This window comes from Chrysochloris asiatica, unplaced genomic scaffold (genome assembly GCF_000296735.1).
Source record: "Chrysochloris asiatica unplaced genomic scaffold, ChrAsi1.0 scaffold00003, whole genome shotgun sequence".
Taxonomy (NCBI): domain Eukaryota; kingdom Metazoa; phylum Chordata; class Mammalia; order Afrosoricida; family Chrysochloridae; genus Chrysochloris; species Chrysochloris asiatica.
Window position 1 is genome coordinate 28575044 of NW_006408521.1, and position 22625 is coordinate 28597668.

General features: G+C 40.3%; 1 protein-coding gene across 1 annotated transcript in view; it reads right to left on the minus strand.

Moving 5' to 3' along the window:
• FBXW4 (F-box and WD repeat domain containing 4) overlaps positions 1–19680 on the minus strand; it is a 108000-nt gene extending 88320 nt beyond the window's left edge. Inside the window, exon 1 of the mRNA XM_006831265.1 lies at positions 18833–19680. Within this exon, the coding sequence (XP_006831328.1) occupies positions 18833–19617 (785 nt within the window). The 5' untranslated portion in view covers positions 19618–19680. The remainder of the gene's footprint in view (positions 1–18832) is intronic.
• Positions 19681–22625: the final 2945 nt, after the last annotated feature.

Genomic DNA, 22625 nt, shown 5'->3' on the forward strand with positions numbered 1-22625 from the left:
CCAGAAACAGAGGACCCTAGGACCATCAAGAAAGGAACACACAAACAGAATGTGGGACCTTATCCAGAGAAGCAGCAGCACCAGAGATGGGAGGCAGAGATGGGAGCATGGAAAGGGGGCATGGCTGAGGACTCTAGATTCATCAACTAAGAAGAGAAGGACTAAGAGCTGGTGGCCAGGAGCAGACTTACAGAATGTGCCCTTTGGAGATGTAAATTTTTATATATGCCTGAGTGGGTTTTGTTTGTGTGTTTTTTAAAAAGCTAAAGTGGATAGAGAGAAATACTTTTAACTCATGGTATATGGAGGGGATTATAATCAATGTAACGCAACAAGTTATATGAATGGTTGAATGTGAAACTGATGATGTGCCCTGTAAACTTTCACTCAATCCACAATAAAAACTTTAATAAAAAAAAAAAAAAAGGAAAGTGGCACTTCAATGTTAAAAAAGAAAGCCAGAAATGGCCCAATTGATACTAATTTTATAACAAAGTAAAATACAAAATTAACCCAAAAAATCCCTATTTACTCATTGCTGCTGTATTTGTATAGCATGCTCCTTACTTTATTAGAAAGAAAAGAAGTAAAGGAGAAAAGCATATATGTCTAGAAAGGATATACTCACAAATAGTAATAGTTAACTGTCTGTGGCCAATGTGATACCTAAGGTTTTGTGACAACTTGTCTGGGCCAGGATTCTTAGTGGCTTAGCAGTTAAGATGTAGTTGTTAAGTGTCATTGAGTCAGCCCCAACTCACAGTGACCCTGTATAGGGGGTTCCCGGGGAGCACTTAGTGGGTTTGAACAGCCAACCTTGTGGTTAGCAAGTCAAGTGTTTATCCTACAGTGCCACACAAGTTATTACCTCCTTAATGAGGTCTAGTATGATGCACTCACTTCATAATGTGATCAGCTATGATATGACATAATTATCCTATGTATTGTAAATCCTGATGTGACACTATAAGTTAATGTGCTAGGCTGCATAGTTGGTTTGAATTGCAAGATTGGCAGTTCAAGCTCACCAATTGCTCTGCGGAAACCCCATACAAGGTTGCTATGGGTCAGAATTGACTTGAGGGCACCTAACAACAATGATGTTAATGAAACCAGATGCAATCTACAGGATTAGGTTGTATTTTGAGTCAATCTCTTGAGATTATAAAAGGAGAGAGATTTGAGCAGAGCCAAGAGTGGAATGGATCCTTTGAAACTGGAATTCATTCCTGCACTATGAAGCTCCTTATTGTTGTTGTTAAATGCCATCCAGTCAGCTTTGATTCACAGTGACCCTCTATAGGGTTTCCGAGGAGTAGTTGGTAAGCCTGAACCACTGACCTTGAAATTCAAACCAACTTTGCAGTCCAGTGCATTAACCCACAGCACCACACCAGGACTCCATGAAGCTCCTAAATATAGGGAAACATTGATAACAAGATACATGGAGATCTCCAAGGAATACTGGGCCTACAGATGCTGAAGGGAGACAAAGGCCTTTCTCCAGAACCTAGGAAAAGAAAGGTTACCTTTAGGACAGGCATTCTGAATTTGGACTTGTAGCCTTCTAACTGTGAGAGAATACATTTTTGGTTATCGAAAGCCACTTGTGGTATTTTTGCTATAGCAGCACTATATAACTAAGACAGTCAACTATGCTCCTTACTGTATTAAAAGGAAGAGAAGTAAGGGCTACATGCCTAGAAGTTAAAAAAATGTTTTTTTTTTCTTTGTACCTTCATATATTTTCCAGTTTTTCTACAATATCATAATTTGTTAAAGATAAAAATATTCATTAAACATTAATAATAATGCTGTTGATAAAACTCCATAGTAGTAAAGTAAAAAGCTGAATTTAGATTATCATTTCATTCCATAATACAATAAATTCCAAAATTATGGAAGAGTGAATTTACAATTTTCTTTAAGTAGAAGAAAATGAAATAGTGTACATATTCCAAAGAGGGAAGTTCATTTCATGATTATAGAAGCAACAGATATATATCAATTATGAAGCCGTCAGGTTTGTTAATATTAAATTTTAAATACTGCATAGAAGAGGAAAATAAGATTTCACTGAAAGTAACAGAGGAGAAAGAAATCAACAATTAATAATATTACAGATGCAAGTATTACCTCTAAAACATTGAGGGGACTAGTAAAGATCCATCAGGCCAGCACTCTATCTCCAACACCCTGTAGCCTATATCCAACAGAAAATCTGAACAGTCACACACTGTTCCCATTTGCATGATAAAATTTGGTGAAATTTCCACAAAAACTGTAGTTCTACAGACATGTACATTAGAGCAAGTCATTACAGGACTGCCTCACATATTATATATAAAGGAGCTTCAAAAAAAGTTCATGGAAAAATTTTCTTTTCATTCCATTTTCCACAAACTTTTTGAAGCTACCATGTAAGTAGAAAAACCTGACATTAGCCTTGGTTTGATAGAAGGGTTTGACTCTGGTTATATATTGCTGGTAGTATGCTCAACTGGTACAGCCTTTCAGAAAGGAATTCTGTCTCTTGAGACAAAAGTCTATGAAATGATAGCTTCTGACCCAGCATTCCCACTTTGGGCACTATATCACACAGAAATAATTCAAAAAGGGAAAAAAAAGATGTTTGGGTTTTTTTCTCTTTTTACAAAGATATTTAGAGTTGCAGCTATATATTAAACCTAAAATCTGGGAACCATCCAAATAGCTATCTGTAGGGGAGAACAGTATACTACTGAAATGGATATACTGCCACCAGATATGACAAATGTGAGGGCTGCAAAATACTTTGAAAAAGACTATAGCAAGTAATGGTAAATTTAAAACTAAGTCAAATTTCTAAAGGTAGAGATGAGGATACATTATATAAGATTATGTCTCCATAAAGAATAGGTCAGAAGATGGAAATAGATGGTGCAATGAACAATGGGTTTGTTTGGTTTGGTTGGTTATGTCACATCATTGTTGATATAGTTTTCTATTTATCTCACAAATTATGCAATCCTGGGCACCTAACTTCTCTCATGGTCAATTTCTTTGCCTATGGTAAAAGGAGTCCTGGTGTGGTGTTGTAAGATAAACACTGAATTGCTAACAGCAAGAAGGAGATTCAAACCTACCAGCCACTCCTAGGAAATATACAAGGTCACTATGAGTCGGTTATGACTGGAAGGCACTTAACAACAACAACAACAATATAGTTTAAGGGTGATACTTCATACAATTGTAGTGTTTTAAAGACAATAACCAAAACAAAGTACAGTATAAGTTATGTTGTTGCTGTTACTAAGTGCCATAGTGACCCTGTGTAGGGATTCCAGGTTTTTAAATCTTTGCCGTAGCAGAAAGCCTCCTCTTTCTCCCACTGTGCAGCTGGTGGAATCAAACCTCGGATCTTATCGTTTGGAGCCACTGCACTCCCTGTATAAATGATAAATCAATACAAAAAGGTTCATTCTTTTTACGTAATGATATTTCATAGTTAATATCCATTAATAGTGCTATCACTAAAATTAATCTACTAATCATTTAATTTTATTCTAATTTAGGAGTCCTGGTGGCATTGTGGGTTAGGCATTGAACTTTTAAACTATTAGAAATTACTCTTTGAAGATCAAACATTAGTTATCTTTCAGGCTGAATGATTAGGGTTAAGGCTACAATTTATAAATAGCTACTGAATTTTTCCATTGGGTAAATTTGGTCTTTTGTTGCACACTACTAGAGATCAGCCTATACTACTAGATGAATACAATATTAAGGGCAAAAAAGGTTAAGTTCACAGGATGGACCAAAAGAACTAAGATCTTTAAAAAACTGGATTTCCCTGTCAAATCTACCCAAAATCCCTCTCAGATACAAAAGAAGAGAACATATGTCATCTACAATTACAACTCTCCTCTTGTTCTTGGTAAGTGTCACTGAGTTGGTTCTAACACATAGCGACCCTGTATAGGGTTTCTGAGGAGCTATTGGTGAGTTTGAACCACAAACCTTGAGTTAGAAGTTCAGTGCTTATCCTACAACACCACATCACAACTCCTTGTTGTTGCTGTCAAATGCCGTTGAGTTGGTTCTGACCCATAATGTCCCTGTATTGGGTTTCCGAGGAGCAGCTGATGAACTTGAACCACCGACCTTGCGGTTCAAACTGACTTTGCAATCCAGCGCATTAACCCACAGCACCACACCAGGACTCCAGGACTCCTTTTTCTAAATGAAAATGAAGGAGCTTTACAAAGTTCATGGAAAAATAGAAGGAAAAGAGAATAGAATTTTTTCATCAACTTTTTGACGCTCCCTCATATATGGAGGTGAAACTAAAAATGGAATGTATAACAAGAAGAGACCAAGGGGAAAGAATCAATACACTTCTTGAATTGGAATAAGGACACCATTTCTCTCATGGTCTCCCTGGTCACTTAGCTGCCATTTGGTGACACTTAACCAGGGTCAAAGCACTTCCCCGAGGGCTTGATTACAGCAAGAAACACTCAAAGTTGAACTTTAGAAGCTGCCACCAAATAGCAGGTGCAGGCATTCTCTACCCAAATGAACAGCCTCAGAATACTTGCTGTGCTCTTTCAAATCTCACTCTGATGCTTTTGAACCACTCCATTTAACTTTGACTTGGGAAATAGTACCATGTTGTTAAAAATGACTTAACAGCTCAACTTTTTCATCCTGTTTATCCAATCATCATTGATGGTTACAATTTTCATAGCTGCTGGCAATAACCTATCTATAATTTTATTGGTTTCAGCACCTGAAAAATTAGAAGGAATAAAACAACTTCTTCAGAAAACAAGTATTTCTCCTTCCCTGTGGGGACTTGTCACTGTTGAGTCCAAGAGGGTTGTTAGAACAAGGCAGCAGAAGAAAAGTGTCTGGGAAGACAGAAGCAGGTGCCCGTTGGAATTCAATAAAGACCCTTGCTCCCATCCTTGAAATGTCCTCTGACCAGCTCTTTTTCCTAGTTACTAGTGTAAAATGAGAGTGCCCCCTAAAATGATCAGTGCTCTGTAAATAAACCTCTTACCTGACTGTTAATACATGGGGGAATCTCTAACCTGGCCTATGGGCCTGGCCTGACTTCCATTTTCCCACCCCTCCTTCTCTTGCCTCAGGCTCATTTTTCTACTTGGGCCCCCTCCCACTCTGATTTCCGGCACTTAGTCACCATTAGAGTTTGACTGCATTCCTGGGCACATAACCTGTTTCAAACAAAAGCAACACAACATGTACCCACAGTTAAGTGATCTGACTTCTTAAAATCTTGACTTAAGTAAATTCAAAGGGGCAGAAATTAATTTAAGGAGTCATCTAGAGTTCTCTTTCATTTCACCTGTCCAAGCCTCCACCCCCCACACACACCAAAAGCAAATAAATAAACTTTCTCTGAAGAAAAATGGCTAGCAGTGCAAAAGAGGGTGACTGTAGGGATCATCTTTGACCTACATAGTCTCTAAAATAAGGCAAGTTCAGGATCACAGATCAGTTTCCCTCCTGATTTTGAATTTGCTGCATTTTGAATTTTGACTCTCCTTGTGATGCCATTGCTGTTGTTGTTAATTAAGTGCAGGCAAGTTGGTCCCAACCCACAGCAACCCTATATAGGATTTCCAAGAAGCAACTGGTGAGTTTGAACCAGTAACCTTGTGCTTCAAACCAACATTGCAGTCCAGTGCATTAACCCACAGCGCCACACCAGGACTCCATTGTTGTTGTTGTTGTTAAGTGCCATCAAGTCTGTTCCAATCCACAGCGACCCTGTATAGGGTTTCTGGGAAGTGACTGTGAGCTTGAACCACCAACTCCATAGATACTACCTAATGCGCTGGACTGCAAGGTCAACAGTTCAAGCTCACCAGTCCTCCTCGGAAACCCTATACAGGATCATTATGAGACAGAACCAACTCCCCCAGCGCTTAACACCAACAAACTGAACTGACTCCACAGCACTTAATAACAACAACAATAACCACCATATGACTGCATAATTTCCATCAGCTTAACTTTCTGTTGGCTTAGACACTCAGGAAAGTAGGATATCTGTCCCAAGGGTAGAAAAAGGCTATCTCAAGAGGCATTAGGCAAGGCTATACAAATTGATGTTTGGTGGTGGTGGTTGGGTGTGTGCCATCGAGTCAGTTCTGACTCATAATGACCCTGTCTAGGGTTCTAAAGCTGTAAATCTTTGTTGTTGTTCTTGTTGGGTGCCACTGAGTCAGTACCAACACATAGCGACCCTATGCACAACAGAACAAAACACCACCTGGTCCTGCACCAACCTCACAATCATCGCTACGTCTGTGTACCTATCACAGAAGCCACCTTGCCAATCAGTCTCACTGGGGGTCTTCCTTTTTTGGTCCTACCCTCCACTTTACCAAACATGATATCCTTTACCAGGGCTTCCTGGGAGCATTCTGGCTGTACTTCTTCCAACACAGATTAATTTGTTCTTTTGGCAGTTCACAGTACTTTCAATATTCTTCTCCAACATCATAACTCAAATGCATCAATTCTTCTACGGTCTTCCTTATTCACTGTCCAACTTTCACATGCATATGAGGTTAGTGAAAATACCATGGCTTGGGTCCGACACACCTTAGTCCTCAAACTGACATCTCTGCTCTTCAACATTTAAAGAGGTCTTGTGCAGATTTGCCTAAAGCAATATGTCCTTTGATTTCTTAACTGCTGCTTCCATGAGTGTTGATGGTTGATCTGAGCAAAACGGTTTTTGACAACTTCAATCTTTTCTCCATTTATTGGTCCAGTGGTGAGGATTTTTGTTTTCTTTACATTGAGGTAAATCTTTAAGGAAGCAGAAAGCCTCCTCTTTGTCCCACAGAGCAACTGGTAAATTTAAACTGCTGACCTTAAATTTATCAGCCCAGCTCCTAATCCACTACACCACCAGGACTCCTTAAGTGATGTGTATAAGCTTCAGATTTTAACTTAACACATTCTTATTGATTTAATCTTCTTGCTCTACATAAAGTAAACCTCCTCATATCTTCCCCTCATTATCTGCACCCACCAACTCTTCTACCATTAAGAATTTGGATTTAGTTCTAAGTATTTAAGAAGTTCAAGATACTTCAAAGTAACTTTTAACACTTCATTGATACTTGCATTAGACTGAATCTTCAATGGTTTATAATTGAGGTTCGAAAAACTGAAGAAAAATCATTACTTACTTTATGGCCAGGTAACAGGAAGCAGCCCTAATACCCAGGATGAAGTGCAGCTGTAGGGAACATGCCAGCAAGAAGACAAGACTGAGCACAAGGGCATAGGAGAATCACACCTCCTGCATAGCCTCCAAATATCAACCACTTTTATCCATCCAACCTCATCACCTCCCATAACTCCCCACTATGAAACTGGACTCCAGCCCAGTCCATCTCTTCTAGTTTCATTCCTATCTATACCTCTGCTTTCATCTATTCACCAGCAATAGCTCACCTTTGTCCCTGACCAATGCTTGCTTCCCTCTTCCAGGGACTAGTCAAATCCACCCATTTGTTAAGGTCTAACAAAAGCCTCTGCTTCTCTGATTCCTCCAAGTCTTGTTCTCCTTCTCATCTGAAATCTTAGACTGAACCTACCATCAGCTGCTGGAAATTGTTAGCTTTTCACAACTATTATGTCTTGTTTGTCCAATTCAGTCATAAATTCCACAGGATCAAGTCTTTAACCTTAGTGCTTACAAAAGGAGTTCTCAACCAGAAACCTTGCATAAGCATGCTATCAAATTTTAAACAATTTATAAAGTTTGTTTTTGTTCAACTAAAGAGTTACACTTTTACAGGAATTTCTTTGAAACCAGTTAAGTCACAATGTGGCTCATGATACAATTTATTGCAAGTAAGATGAAGACTACAGGTTCAGAGCAACAATTAGGAACTTTACTTCAAGAGACTTAAGAGATGAAAACAGTCCAGTCAACTGCATAATATAGTTCTTAACATTTATGTTCTACCTTCCAGTATGGTGAATAGTATCTGGGGTCTTAAAAGCTTACAAGCAGTCATCTAAGATACAACTAATGGTCTTTGTCTGGAACAAAAGAGAACGAAGGAAACCCATGAATTAGAGAAGAAACTGGACTACAGGACCGTCTCCATGAGCCAGTGCCTCCTCCACCTTAAGACCAGAACTAGATGATGCCCAGCTACCACTACTAAACATTCTAACCAGGGACACAACTGATGAATCCTGATATACAGGGACAAAAAATGTAGAATAGATTCTTTAAACTATTAAAGAATCCAGATTCACTGGACCTATTGAGGCTGGAGGAGTCCATGAGACTGTGGCCCTGAGTTGCTCTTCAAATCCTGAATTGAAACTGTCCCCTGAAGTCACTTTTAAACTAAGTAACAGTTTAGCCCAAAGAGCAAAGATTGCCAATCTTGAGTATTACATTGCTTTTTAATTATCTATATAAGATCAAAGGCTCAATAGCTATATTAAAGCAGAGATGAGAAGGTCAAGTGGGAAGCAGGGAATTTAAGTAAATGAAAGTAAAGCAACTAGAACAGAAATAATGAGAATGCTGACACAAAATGAAGAATGTATCCAATGTCACTGATCACTATAGTCTAGAAACTTGAATGAGAGTGGGTTTTGCAATGTATCATTTCAGCAAAAATAAAACAAAATGTTTTATAAAAGGTATAAGAGAACAGGGTCAGGGCAGTAAATAGTTCTACTCAAACAGTAACCCACAGAGGGTGAGCAAGTAAATAGTGCAAACAGTCATGGACAGGTTTTTTCAATTTTCTGAAACTTGCTTTTTTAAAAAAGGACATTCACCTTTTAATATTTCATGAACAATGACAGATTCTAACACCATACAAAAGTGTGTTTAGGACACAAAAGGTAAGAACTGTTGTCCCAGCATAAGACGTATTTTGATAGATCTTGCTTAGGAACTGTTTAAGCAAGATTTTCTCAAGTGTATAATTTTCCCTTTTGCAAGCCACAATTTCAACATCACCTGTAGATATTCAGGAGCCTGAACAAGTTCCAAAGGCTCTTTCTAAAGATATATATATAATACACCACATCTTCAAGAACTCAACTATAGGGTCACCATGCTGATGGTCTTACTTATCAAGATGATGTCTTTGTTTTGTCTTTCGTCTTGTCTTTATCAAGTTTAAGACTTAATAAAATTCCTGGGGTGGCACTACAGGATATATATTCAACCACAAGGTCATTTGAATCCAAAGGTCGGCAGTTCAAACTCACCAGCTGCTCCTTGGAAACCCTATACAGGGTCACTGAGTTGGAACTGACACAAAGGCACTTAACAACAACAACAACAACAACATACTATTAAAAGGAGTCCTGATGTAGCACTGTAGGCTAAGCACTGAACTGCTAATCGAAAGGTCAGTAGTTCAAATCCACCCACTCCTTGGAAACCCGATACAGGATCACTATTGAGTCAGAATCAACTCAACAGCACTTAACAACAACAGCAACACAATATTAAAAAAAAAAAATTCAAGCAAGGCCTCCAAATTCCTATCTATGCTGGAGAGGATCATGGGAAGGAATCTGAGCAAAGCATCTTATTATGGCACCCATCTGTAAAAGCTGTCCAAAGCAGTTTCAGATAGGTGGACACAGCCTAATCCTGTACAAGAGTTTAAGATTTGGAGTCAGCAGAGTTCACATTCATTTCCTCCTCCTATTGGTCAGGCTCTGTATTTGTAGAGCCCTTGATGATGATGATGATGATGATGATGATGTGTGTGTGTGCGTGCGCATGTTCTACAAAATGTTAAGAAATATTAAGCAGGGGAAAAGAGGATTTTATGGTCAAAACACTTTGGACAATGCTGGATAAAACAAAATTAAACAGGTCTCTCTATCACAGGACTCTTCAGGGCCTTAAATTTGACAATGGGCAGTATGGAACCCAAGAAAAAGAAATGGTCCACAGCATTTCCCACACACATTTAATCACAGAATCAGTTTTTAAAGAATCCCACAATATAATTTTTTGGAATGGCTAATCTAGTATTTTCTGAGAATTAGCAGCACAAGAAAAATACCACTATTTTTTGAGAACAGGTCTTCCTCTAAGTGAGCTATGAATAAAGCACTAGGAAACTCAGAAGTGGACTTTGTTCTCATACTTTCAAAATGACTTTCCCCTGGGCACCCCATCTGAAATGTGAGGAATAATTACATTGCTTTGCTTCCCAGGGCTGGTTTTTTATTGTTTTTAATCTTGCAACTGTGTTCCATATTAATCACCAAAACAGATTCTCAACCCAAGTGGTCAGACTTCAATATCCCTGGAGCCCTCCCAGCCTAGAAGAGATGGACCAGACACCATCTAGAAAATGTTTACATCTTTAGTGCTGTAGGGTACAGCACTAGACCACAGGTTGATCTGAACTGTAGGTTGGTTCAAACTCACCAGCCATTTCTTGAAAACCCTATATAGGGTCGCAATGGGTTGGAACTGACTAGATGGCACTTAACAACAACAAAATGATAAAATCCAACTGCAGCAGGGATAAGGGACAAATTAGAGGTTCTCCTTAAGCACACACCTCACTTCTGGAGGGAGTACCCTCCCTCCCTCTTAAGCACACATATCACCCATGTCTCAATCTTGACCCACTTCTTCAACATGGGCTTTCGAAAGGAAAATGCAAAGAAACATGGGAAGTCAAAGCTAGAGCAAAAGAGAAGCAAGAAAAAGAAGGCAGCTATTCATTCTCTTTTCTTCAAAGAGAAAGAACCCACTGCAGAATGAACAAGCAGAAGTATCATTCTTTTCAGTGAAACAGCTTTCCAGGAAAAGTACCTCAGCATATTTACTATAAAACAATTTAATTTCCCTGTCCCATCATCTGCCACCCTATCCCCATCTCTCCCCAAAACCCCACAGATTTTGGATTTCCTCTCATTCTTGGCAAAGTTACCAGAAGAAATATAATATCCCCTTTGGACTGTTCCCAACAGCTGCTGGAGCAAGAGGGGGGAACTAGGGGTATACCTCCAAATCTGTGTCTAAAAATGACCATTCCCCTTTTCAAACCATGCAGCCAATAAGCAAAACACTGCCCTTTCTCCACTTCCTTAAAGCAAGGGAGGCCCCCAAAGCAACAGTAAACCCTAGTCCAAAATACTTACCATTAGCCCTCCATTCTCTTCAACTTGACTCTCACCTAAAGCATCTGTGCAGTGAGCCACGACTCTATATCTTCCCTAACAAGTATTTTTTGAAATAACCCTCGACTACTTCACAGTACATATTGTCAGAAGGGATCAACCCCTGGAGAAAGATATCATCCTAGGTAAAGTGCAGGGTCTGCAAAAAAGAGGAAGATCCCCAATGAGAAAGATTGGCACAGTGGCGGCAGCAAGAGGCTCAAGCATAGCAATGACTGTGAGGTTGGCACAGGACCAGGCAGTGTTTCCTTCTGTTGTGCATAAGGTCAGTATGAGTCGGAATCCACTCAAGGGCACTTAATATAATAGCAACAACTTCACAGGATAAGGAGCCCTTGTAGTATGGTGGATTATGAGCTGGGCTGATAACTGCAAGGTCAGCAGTTTCAATCTACTAGTCACTCACAAAAGAACGATGAGGCTTTCTTCTCCCACAAATATTTAGTCTCAGAAACCCTCAGAGTCACTATGAGTCAGAATCCAATGAGTGACACACAGCCACCACCACCACCATTTCACAGGATAATCACTCTTTATTTGCTTACTCCACCAATTTCCAACTTCTTATCAAGCTCTTATTCAATGTCATTACCTTGTCTCTTCCTATCGCTCCCAAAGACACATTGTTGTTGTTGTTATGTGCCGTGGAGTCGGTTTCAACTCATAGCGACCCTGTATAGGGTTTCCACGGCTATAAATATTTACAGGAGCAGAAAGCCTCATCTTTCTCCCATGGAACAGCTGGTAGTTTCTAACATAGTCTTGAAAAATAAGTATAGGAACAAATTCAACAATGACTACACCAGACCCCAATTCTTTGCTCCTTATCTAACATTATCTTCCCCTTCCCCAGCACACTAAATACTCTTCAATCCTGTCTAGAAAGCCCCATCACTGGGTAAGAGACATACAGTTAGCCTTCTGCCTCTCAGCTGAGACCACCAACAAAGAAGTTCACGGATGTCAACTGGGGGCAAAGGCAATATCTCTTGGTGCTAAGGACAAACTGAACAGAGCCTCCAGCATCATTCCCCAAAGGTGACAGCCGGGGTTGAGTGAAGACCGTGAAAACTGTACAAGAGCTGGGGGGTGGGGATGAGGGGGCAGAATATAATGTAAGGAATGATTTTGAATTAGAAGCAGGAGAAGGTGGAAGGATGAACTGGCTGACCCCAAATGTCTTTTCCATCTCTAACTTCTATGATTCTTTGACCTCCAATTTTGTGCTGTGGACAAGGAATGGAAAGTCAACAGACATGGTGATGTTTTTGAAAGAGCCTGGCAGTCTGCTCTTGTCATTTAGGAGCCTTGGCATGTATTTTTTAAGGTGTCTCTAAGTCCAGTCTTCATTTCACAGTTGTCACCTTTCTCAGCAATCTGAGCTTATGTCAAATACCAAAATAAGAAAGAGAAGAAGAAAGAATGTGCTAGCAATTAATTGTGGACTAAAAAGCAGCAGGCACAGGGGCCCATTGGGTGGCCCAGACTTCCAGGGAGGGCGATATGGACAGTCTGGATACAATGAAGAACTGACTCAAAGTTGAGACAAGACAGTCAACCTCTAACAAGAGGTCAATTCTTTCTCCATATAGTCTCATGCTTGGTTTTGGTTACAGCTCTTGAGCAGTCACATGACTGACGATTCATAAACATAGCCTTAATTACCGCAACCATCTTGCTTCTATTCATTACAGCAGGAGTTTCATCTGAATCCTGTTCAAATCTGAGAAAGACTGCTGAATAAGGACTCTCAAGAGTAAACCAAATCTCTGGATCTTCAGCCTCTTCTGATGGTTAACATACCTGAGACAAATTCTGAAACATAGGCTAGAAAATCTGATTCTTTACGTCAAATGGGGATATGCTAACTTTCACTAAAAATTCAAAGCCCTATTTTCTCATCTTTTTCAAACAGCTGACCTCATCTTAGTTTTCAAAATATATTGGAGCCTGACCTCAAGAAGAATCTACCTCAATTTCTCCCTGTTCTATGGTTATGAGTAACAGCACAAATGAATTCAATACCAAGGTTAATCCATACTTAAGGTTAACTTGTCACAGTACTCAAAAATGTGTGTTTTTAAATATCTGTATGCTTCCCCAATAACCTCAACATTAGCTAGATCTCAGCAGCCGAAGTATAATCCCTTCACCTAACAGTGAAGGTGCTAAAAACAGAAAATGTAAAAGTATGAAGTACTGAAATAGTCTCAGAGATTTCATTCCAACATGAAGTCATATGAAAGGCAGCTTATCTTTCAGGCTGTTAGGACTTTGTAGTTTTCTCCATGTTTCCTCTTTAAAAACTAGGAAATGTATCCCCAACCATTCACGCTTTGCAAGACTAGAAATGATATAAGCAGCTTTCACAGACACGTGGTCTTGAAGGAAGCGGTGTCTTCCATTCTTCCAGACTGCATTTGGAGACTGACTGCACTAGACCATTTCCTGCTTCCACAGGTGTATTGTTTTATTTATTGTAAGCATGTAAACTGAACTCCACTTTTATTAACTCACAGAAACCATTAAAAATTTCAAAATGGCTGAAGACAACAAATACATCCATCTCCAAAATATTTCGATGAACTGGAAAGAAGAATTAAGCAAGTCTCTTTCCTAGTGAGGCAGAGAGGTGAAGGAAAAGTTTGAGCTACTTTAAGTAGCTAATTCTTTTCTGCAAAATCACTGTTTAGGCCTTAAATATAACCAGTCAGCAATGCCTTCTCCATTCAGAATTAGGAAAGGTAACTTTATGCTTTCTGAGGTACTCCCCCGCAAAAAAAAAAAAAAATAGCTCTTAGGGGCAATCATTTTTAAACAAACAAACACGCTCTGCTTATCTGTGTCTATCTCACCACTCTGGATGTTAATCATCACTGAAATGGATACCCCAGGCCCCCAGCCTCAAAGAGCTTCCAGACTACAGGACCTCAGCAGAGGAATGAACATGCATGCCAGGGCAAACACCTCAGAAGCCTTACTCCCTAAACACCTATTGTTAATTTTGGGCAAATCTATCACTAATACAAGAGAGTACCCAGGTACTGTCCAAAGGATAGTTTAAATCACATTCATGTTTGAAAATATGTAGGGCTTCATTTGGGAGGAAGAAAGTCAAGTAAACTTTAACTTAAGATTGGCAAAAGCATATTAAAACAAAAGAACACCCACAAGTTTGCATACAGATACACTTCTTTCTTTCCATTCTTTGCTCTTATTCATTCTCAGCATGGGAAATTGCAGATAACACCTCTGCTTTTCCACCTGTCATACTATCTGTCTACTTGTAGTCAGCCTATGTTATAGACTGACAAAGTTATATTTCATTGTTTCGTTCTTATAGATGGAAACGAGGTTAGTTTCCCCCTATTCGTTAGGGAAAACTTAAGCGATTGTTGTATGAAACATTTCCCTCATTTTTATTATTATATTTAAGATATTTCTTCTTTCCCAGATTTCATAAAACCTTCAAACAAAACTGAATTCAAACCAAATAGATTCAAACTATCTTTGTGTCACCTTAGGAAAATAAACCAAAAATAACCTCAGGATACCAGTATCCACTGTTTGGGCAAAAAGCCTAAAGGGAAGCAAATTATTTGTTTGTGGTTTTAAAGTGGCCAAAATGCTTTCAAGCACAAGTATAAGACCATTAACAAGTCACAAGGAACCAAAGCAGTTCATCTTACTCAACAAAGCTATAATCAGTTAGGAACAGCCAAACTGAATGAGGCTTGCCCTAGGCCGGAAGGTCAGTACACCTTAGCAGTTTGTGTTTCTGAGAATCAAGAGGCTCTTTAGCAGGGAGCATAGACTTTAAGCCCACAGGTTCTGCTGTCATGTTTCCAAAAACATTCAGGACACGTGAGATAAACTAGACTGTGGTGTGGGTGTTCTTCCCCATCCTTTGCCTTTCAGCAGCACCTCCAAGTCAAATCATCCCCACTTTTGCTAGATACAGACTGGCAAGAGAAGATTCCACAATTTTTAAAGGTTCCATTCTGCAGCAATTGAGTACCTACTAGGTGAATGAACACTTAAGCCTCATTTTACTGGCAATACTATACCCATTCTTTAAAGATGATAAATCTCAGGTCCAGAGAGGTTATGTAGCTTCTGAGAAAAGTTTTATGTTGTGCTTAGAAAACATATCCTATTGTTCAACCCACAATTTGCCCAAAGCATGAACCAGTGCCCTGCCACTATCCAAGCAGCCATACTTTCACTGTAATTTGGGCCCAGGTTCCCTGATGCCCAGAAAGGGCTGAGGTGCATGCATCCCTGCTCCAGGGATGAAAACCACTTCTCTTAGAGACCTATCATGTCTCTGAAGCTGTACAGAAACAGACCACATCGGTAAACACTCTCCCCACCTGCTGCAACACACATAACTGCTCCCCTCAGCCCAGAAACCACAAGCAGTGACCCTGCTCTTCATCAAGTGTTGTGTTAAAACAACAACCCTAGAAGGCTGGAGACACTTCGCCCTAGTACACTGGTCTAGGAATCAAAACACACATGGCTAACAAATAATCAAGCTATAACATCATTTCACAGTCTCAAAACATGTATACTACAAACTCTTTTTCATTTTGTTATTACTACTTACAGAATGCAGATTCATGCCTATTATCTCTCTTTTAGGGCATTTTGAAAAGTAAAAAAATAAACCACCAATTCTTTCATCCCTTCATTCATCCAATCTCTGTAAGGAGAAAGAGAGATACCAAACTTTGGCTTGGCTTGCTTGTGTTCCAGTCATTTTCCCCAACTTCTCTTACAAGTCAACTGATATGCTCTTTGAAAGACATTTTTTTATATAAGAGGAAAATACTATTTTTGCAGGTGACAAGACAACATGCTCCAAAACTCCCAAAGAATCATTAGCCCCCCAAATCCCCAAGGAATCATTATTATCAACAACAAAACCATACTTGAATGAATACAAAATAATCAGGTTCAATAGTTACAAAAAATCTTTATATCAATACTCAACTGGAAAACATCCTCAAAAAAACTGCATTCATAGTAAAAACAAAATGCATAAAATATTTAGGAATACTAGAAACAAGTGACTTTTCAACAGATATGTGGGAACTGTACAGTGAAAAACATACTTCTGAACACAGAACTGTTTTGTTGTTTTTTTCTTGCTGAGGGGGTGGGCTTGGAGATGTCACAAACACACAAAAATCCAGCAAGGATAATTGATCCCTGACAGATAACAAACTCTCTAAAAGCAACAATATTTAAAATAGTATAGAAATGGAAAACTATAAGTGGTCAAATTGAAGAGTCAAATATAGATTTTGTTAGGTGTCATCGAATGAGTTCCACCTCATAGTACAGTAGAAGGAGTACTGCTCATGCTACCTCACAAAAGCTATGTTTGAGTTATTGCAGCCACTGTGTCAATCCAGCTCATTGAGGGTCTTCTTTTTCATTGTCCCTCTACATTACTAAGCATGATGTCCTCTTATCCAGATATAGATAAGATACATATTATATATAATATATATTTGTATATGTGACATGTATAAGGAGCTCAGGTACCTTAGTGGTTACCAGTCAGAGTGCTAACTTCATGGTCAGCAGTTCAAAACTGCTCATTTGTGTGTGTTTAAAGTAAGTTTTCCAAAACAAAGGAACAGAAAACTATTATTTAACACAAAGCCATTTAGAAAAAGAGTAATTTAAATTCATGCCTTGCATCAAAACAAATGTGCTATTTGATGAAAGTGTTTAGTATTAAAAATATCCCATTATAAGAAAGCCAGTGGGAAAATGAAGATTTATCAGATCTGTAAAAGAGTTACACATTTCTTGGTGATGAAAAAAGAAAATTGCAAAAGCCTGGCAGTTTCTAATATATTAAACTAAAACTTCTACAGGATAAAAACAATAAAGTAAAAAGAACTAACCTGGAAAAAAAATGTTGCATCAAAGATGGCAGACTAGAGCCCAATATGATCCACAAGGATTTATATATTAAAAAACAACAGCAACATCAAGACCCTAATAATAAATGGGCAAAGACTAGGAAATAATCGAAAACAAAGATAATCTCACAGGTGAAAGAAACACAAGGGAAAGTATTTATTCTGGTCAGTGGTAAAAGTAATGTAAAATACCAAAATTTTGAGTTATCATTACATGCCCACTAAAATGGCAAAAAAAAAATTTAAATTCTCACATGAAATTGGTTCAACCATTCTTTCCTAATGCCACTGTAACTTGGTACAACCCCTGTGGAAAACATAACTTTTGATCCAATAATGCCAATATTGAGGCTGTATCATAATTAACTTAAAAAGATATATGTATTGTATGGTATGTAAATCAGATCTTAACAAATCTATTACCAAAAATCTTGAGTTAAATTACTCATTTCATTATTATCTGTAATACCAAAAGCTGAACACAACATAGAAGTTTGGAATTAAAGCAATTTTTAAACATCTTATGATGGTACAGCCCACATTTATAATGCACCTATTCTGTTAGGATCAGCAAGTTAACAATTATGAGGGGGGAAGTAATTTTTTAATGTGAAAATAGTTGTCCAAAGGTGGTGCTTTTAACGCTTATCTTTTAAAAAACAAAAACTTTAATGTTACTATTCTGTTGTGGTGATGGTGATGGGAGATTGTGTGCTACCGAGTCAGTTCCGACTCTTAACAACCCTGTTTAGGGTTTTCGAGGCTGTAAATCTTTATGGGAGCACAGAAAGCCTCATCTGTCTCTAGCGGAGTGATTCGTAGTTCCGAACTTTAACCTTGCAGTTAGCAGCCCAGCTCATAATCCACTACACTACCAGGCTCATTATACCTTTTTAAAATCATAATTGGATGGAGTAAGATTCATTCTAAACGCTTCACCTCTAACCCCAAATATTTCTTTCCCTGTCCTACTGAACAGCTTAAGTGGGTTCAGGTCAGTTTTTCATTCAAAGTCTCAGACCCTACCCAAAACAGGTCAACTGCAGCTGTACGCAACCTAGACTTATCCAACAAGCACAGGCGCAGATTCAAGTCATAAACCATAGTTGACACGTGACCAAAGGCTTTTCATTTTTTTTGAGGGGAGAGGAGAGTGAGCCCTCTGGCTACGTCAGACACCACTACTTTTCTCTATATTCAATTTTTTCTGAGCTCTGAAACATAACAACCTTTGTGAGCGGGAGGAGGAGAAGAATGTCCATAGAACATCCTGATAAACCATTAGTGGACATGTTTCTAGACTTGGACGGCAAGAGGTGTCCAAAACATGAAAGAACCCTCGACCAGCTGGTTCCTCAGAGGCTGAGGAACCTGGCCAGGCTGATACACAGACAAAACTGAAGGAAGTGCTTAAGATGGCTAATAGTGAGGAGCCGCCTACGGGGGAGGGTGCTGACTGCGGGATGCTCTTGGGAGGCTTCCTCAGAAGAAGGCCTCGGACGGGAGAGGCACCGAGACCCCCCCGAGGGTGTTCAGGGAGGGGTCTCGGAGAAGGCCGGGTATGGCCTCTGGATTCCGAGTGCGACACAGCCCCAGGCCGAACAGGCCGCGGCGCCCCGCCCTTTCCCTGGACACGGGCCGGCCTGGGGCGGGGAGCGGGCAGGCGAGCGGGCGCTTACAGGTCGGTGCCGAGCCGCGTGAAGCCGGAGTTGAGCGAGGCCCGGGCTATCCGGCGCCAGAGCAGGTCGCAGCTGGTGAAGCGCCGCAGCCAGCGGCATACCTGGGCCAAGCGGCCAAGGGCCCGCATGTCCAGGTAGGAGCAGACGAGCAGCAGCAGCTCCTCCGGCAGGCGCCAGAGCGCGGGCTCCGAGGCGGGACTGGAGGGTGACTCCGGAGCCACCGCCTCCTCCTCGGCTGCCGCCGCCATGGTCACCTCTTTCCTGGCATTGCCACCGCACGCGTGACCCCCTGGTGCCTCTGCTGTCCCCGACATTTCGTCTTCCCGCCACCCAGTCCTGACTCTCTTGTCCTCTGCTTTCCCATCTTCTCTTCCTTTTGTTTCCTTCCCCAACCCTGTGCTCTCATCTCCCTTCTCGATCTTTCTAGCGCCTTCCTCCTCACTTTCACCTAACTCTCCTTCGTCCCCCAGCCTTGCCCTCGCTCCCGCTTCAGCCCCCAGCCCCGCTGCCTTCTTCGTCTTCGGCGGCCCCGACTTCCCTTCCGCTCCGCTTCCTCTTCCGCCTCGCCCTGAGCTCGCTTTTCCTTTCCCTTTCCTATGCTTCCCCTTTACGACTCTTTCTTCTTGCGGTTTCTTCGCCTCTCCACCCTCGCCCTCGCCCAGCCCACCGTTCCCAGGCGGCCCCGAGCGGCCCCGGCTGCCCATGAGGGGCCGCGGGGCCGGCCCAACCGGGAAACAATTCCAAGCCGCCGCCGCTGCTGGCGCCTCGGGAGGAGGCGACACCATGTCGGGCCGGGTCACATGGGACGGCGCCGACCGAGGCCTGGGCCCGCCCCTCACACCTGCGGCCTTGGACCTGCCTCGCGGTGCCGGCCTGGGCTAGGAAGCGAACCTCCACTCCTTGACCCCTATCCCCTCGGCTGCCCTGAGCACTTAGTGTAAGCACACGCATTTATTCATCAAGCTTGGAAAATACTCATCTGGCTTCTTGGGAAGCTCCTTCTGGGCCCTCCCTGTCTGAGGCCTTAAGAGGATATTCTGTCTTCAAAGAGGCACTTCCTTAGAGCCCCTGTCCTCAGGAAGCTCCTCGTTGGTTGAGCTTCTGACTCCTGGAAGCCACCTCCTCTTCTTCAAGTTGTGCTCCCTTCCCACAGGGCCCCATGAAACTTCAGCCCTAGAAGTTAACAGGTTCCATCACCAAGGTCTCAGACCATACAGGGTGTGAACCAAGGTCCTGTTAATAAGTTTGTATTTTAGACATACGAGGGGACTTTTTAAAGTCCATGGAAAAATGGAAATTTTCTGAAACTTTTTGGAGTTCCCTGCAGTCTTCTAGTTCCTGAGGCCCCAAACAGACGATTCAAGAAACAGCAGTGCCAGGGCTTCTTATTAGTCACGACCCAAGTGCAAAGTCAACCAAGATCTCTATCCATGCTATTCCCGGGGGCAAAAGCTGAAGGGTGAACTATCCATGCTACCCAACAAGGTCCTCACTAGGCTTGTGTATCTATTGAGCATTGGAAAGACCTTAGGATGTCCTGTAAGCATGAATCCCATGCCAGTTTGTGAAGATGTATACCAAAAAGAAAAGGGAATTAAACTATCCCATTAATAATTTTGTTAATCACATATTGAAGTGTTAACTACATATTGAAGTGATCATATTTTGGATATATTGAACTGAACAGATTTTTAATGTAGCAACTTCTTGTTAAGTGCCTTTGAGTCGATTTAGACTCAGTAACCCTGTATAGGGTTTCCAAGGAACAACTGGTGAGTTAGAACCACTGACCTTGTGATTCAAACTGACCTTGCAGTCTCGCTCATTATCCCGCAATGCTACACCAGGACTCCACAATGTTGTTGTTGTTGTTGTTAAGTACCCGTGGAGTCAGTTCCGACTCATAGTGACCCTGCACAGGACTCCACATTAGGAATTTTTAATTGCACATGTGACTAAGATTTGTGACTAATTTTTCTGTTGGAAAGCACAAGGCTAGATAGTGAGATTGGATGGGCAGGCAGAAGATGCCCTCCTGTACCCTAAAGCTTAAGTGTGTGCATATATACTTGTACCCCAAATCCAAATAGGAGGGATTTCAGGATTTTCTTTTGTATTCAGCCACATCTCAAGATGCATATTTTGGGAGGAGGAATTAATAAATTAATTCTAAAAAGTACCAACATCTAACATAGCTGAGGAGAAACCCGGGAAAGCCTTTACATTTCATCATGGTGCTGCAGACGCATCATGTAACAAGGTCAGACCAGCATCTGGCTTTGCCCTAGAATTACTTTTTGATCTTAGCAAAACAACAACAAAAAACCCCACCTATCTTGGCCTTTTAGTGTTCTCAGACTGTAGCAGAGTTAATGCCTCTGCCTTACTTTTGAGGGATAAATGAGATGATCCCTGTAAAATGCTTTGAACTACTTTAAGAAAATTCTCAATGATAGTTACAGGTCAAATCCTGTTACAAAAAGTACCCTTCCTTCTCCTCTCCCCCCCCCCCTGCCCCGGCCAAAGTGGGAAAAAAACACATACAACAAAGCCTTTGTGTTTTAAAAAAAGGAAACTCCAATCAATGGGTTACTTATTAAAAGCAATATTTTTGATACATTTCAGTATAGCCAATGAATTTATACCATCTCGTACAGATCATTATAAAGAAATATTTATTCACAGGTATGGTATCAGAAAACTGTTAAAATGGGAACTTTGCAAACTGAGGTGATGTCATCATCAATTCAATTATATATCTGTCTTGCTACATTTTTGTAGTATAACCATGGAAAGGAAAACAAGAGAAAAACACAGATTCCGGTTCCTGCATTTTGTGTTCAGATTTGTGTTAGAAATAAATTAATTTTCTTATGGTTTGGCTATTTTTAAATCATTTGTACATAATAAAGCTGAGTAGTTAACCCACATTGTACTTACTTTTAATTTGAGGATTAGAAGGTACAGAAGCTTATTTAATTAACCCAACATAAATCAAATCAGGATTAAAATCCAAAATCATAGAAGTGTAACTTTTTCCAGTCACAGGGACACTAATCTGAAGGGAGAACTGAGAAAAACCAATGAAAGTCTAGACCTGTGCTATCTAACATGTGGCAATGCAGTATTTGAACTATGTCTAGATCAAATAGACACATGCATAAGCATGAAATTCACATCAGATTCTGAAGACTTACACGAAGAATATAAAATGTTATTAGTAATTTTATATTGAAGTGATAATATTTTGGATATGCTGTGCTAAATATATTTTTAATATTGCCTCTAGAAAATGTCCTAGGTTACCTTCATTGATGGAGAAATTAAATAATCATTTATAAACATTGATTAACACCTCTTTCACAAACTACAAACCAGGTGAACTTTGGCTAGAATTTATGGTTTGATAATTTCCCCAACCACCAAAATACTCACTATAAAGGGAGAAAGGCAACACCAAGATAAAAACTTGACATATACTTATATTCTGTTTTTTGGTGGTAATGTTGTTGTTAAGTGCTGTCAAGCCGGTTCCAACTCATATTACCCTGTATACACGGTTTCTGTGGAATGACTGAAGGGTTGAACTACTGACCTTGGGGTTAGCAGTCCGGTGCTTATCCTACAGCGTCACACCAGGACTCCCTGGTAGTGATATGCACCCCTAAATTCCTAAGCATTAGACACCAGCTAGAATTTTTCACTCATCTCCATAAACACACAAATTTAATTTGGGATTTAAAACAAACTTGGGGAAATGGCATTATGTGGGGAAAAAACTTTAAAACTTCTC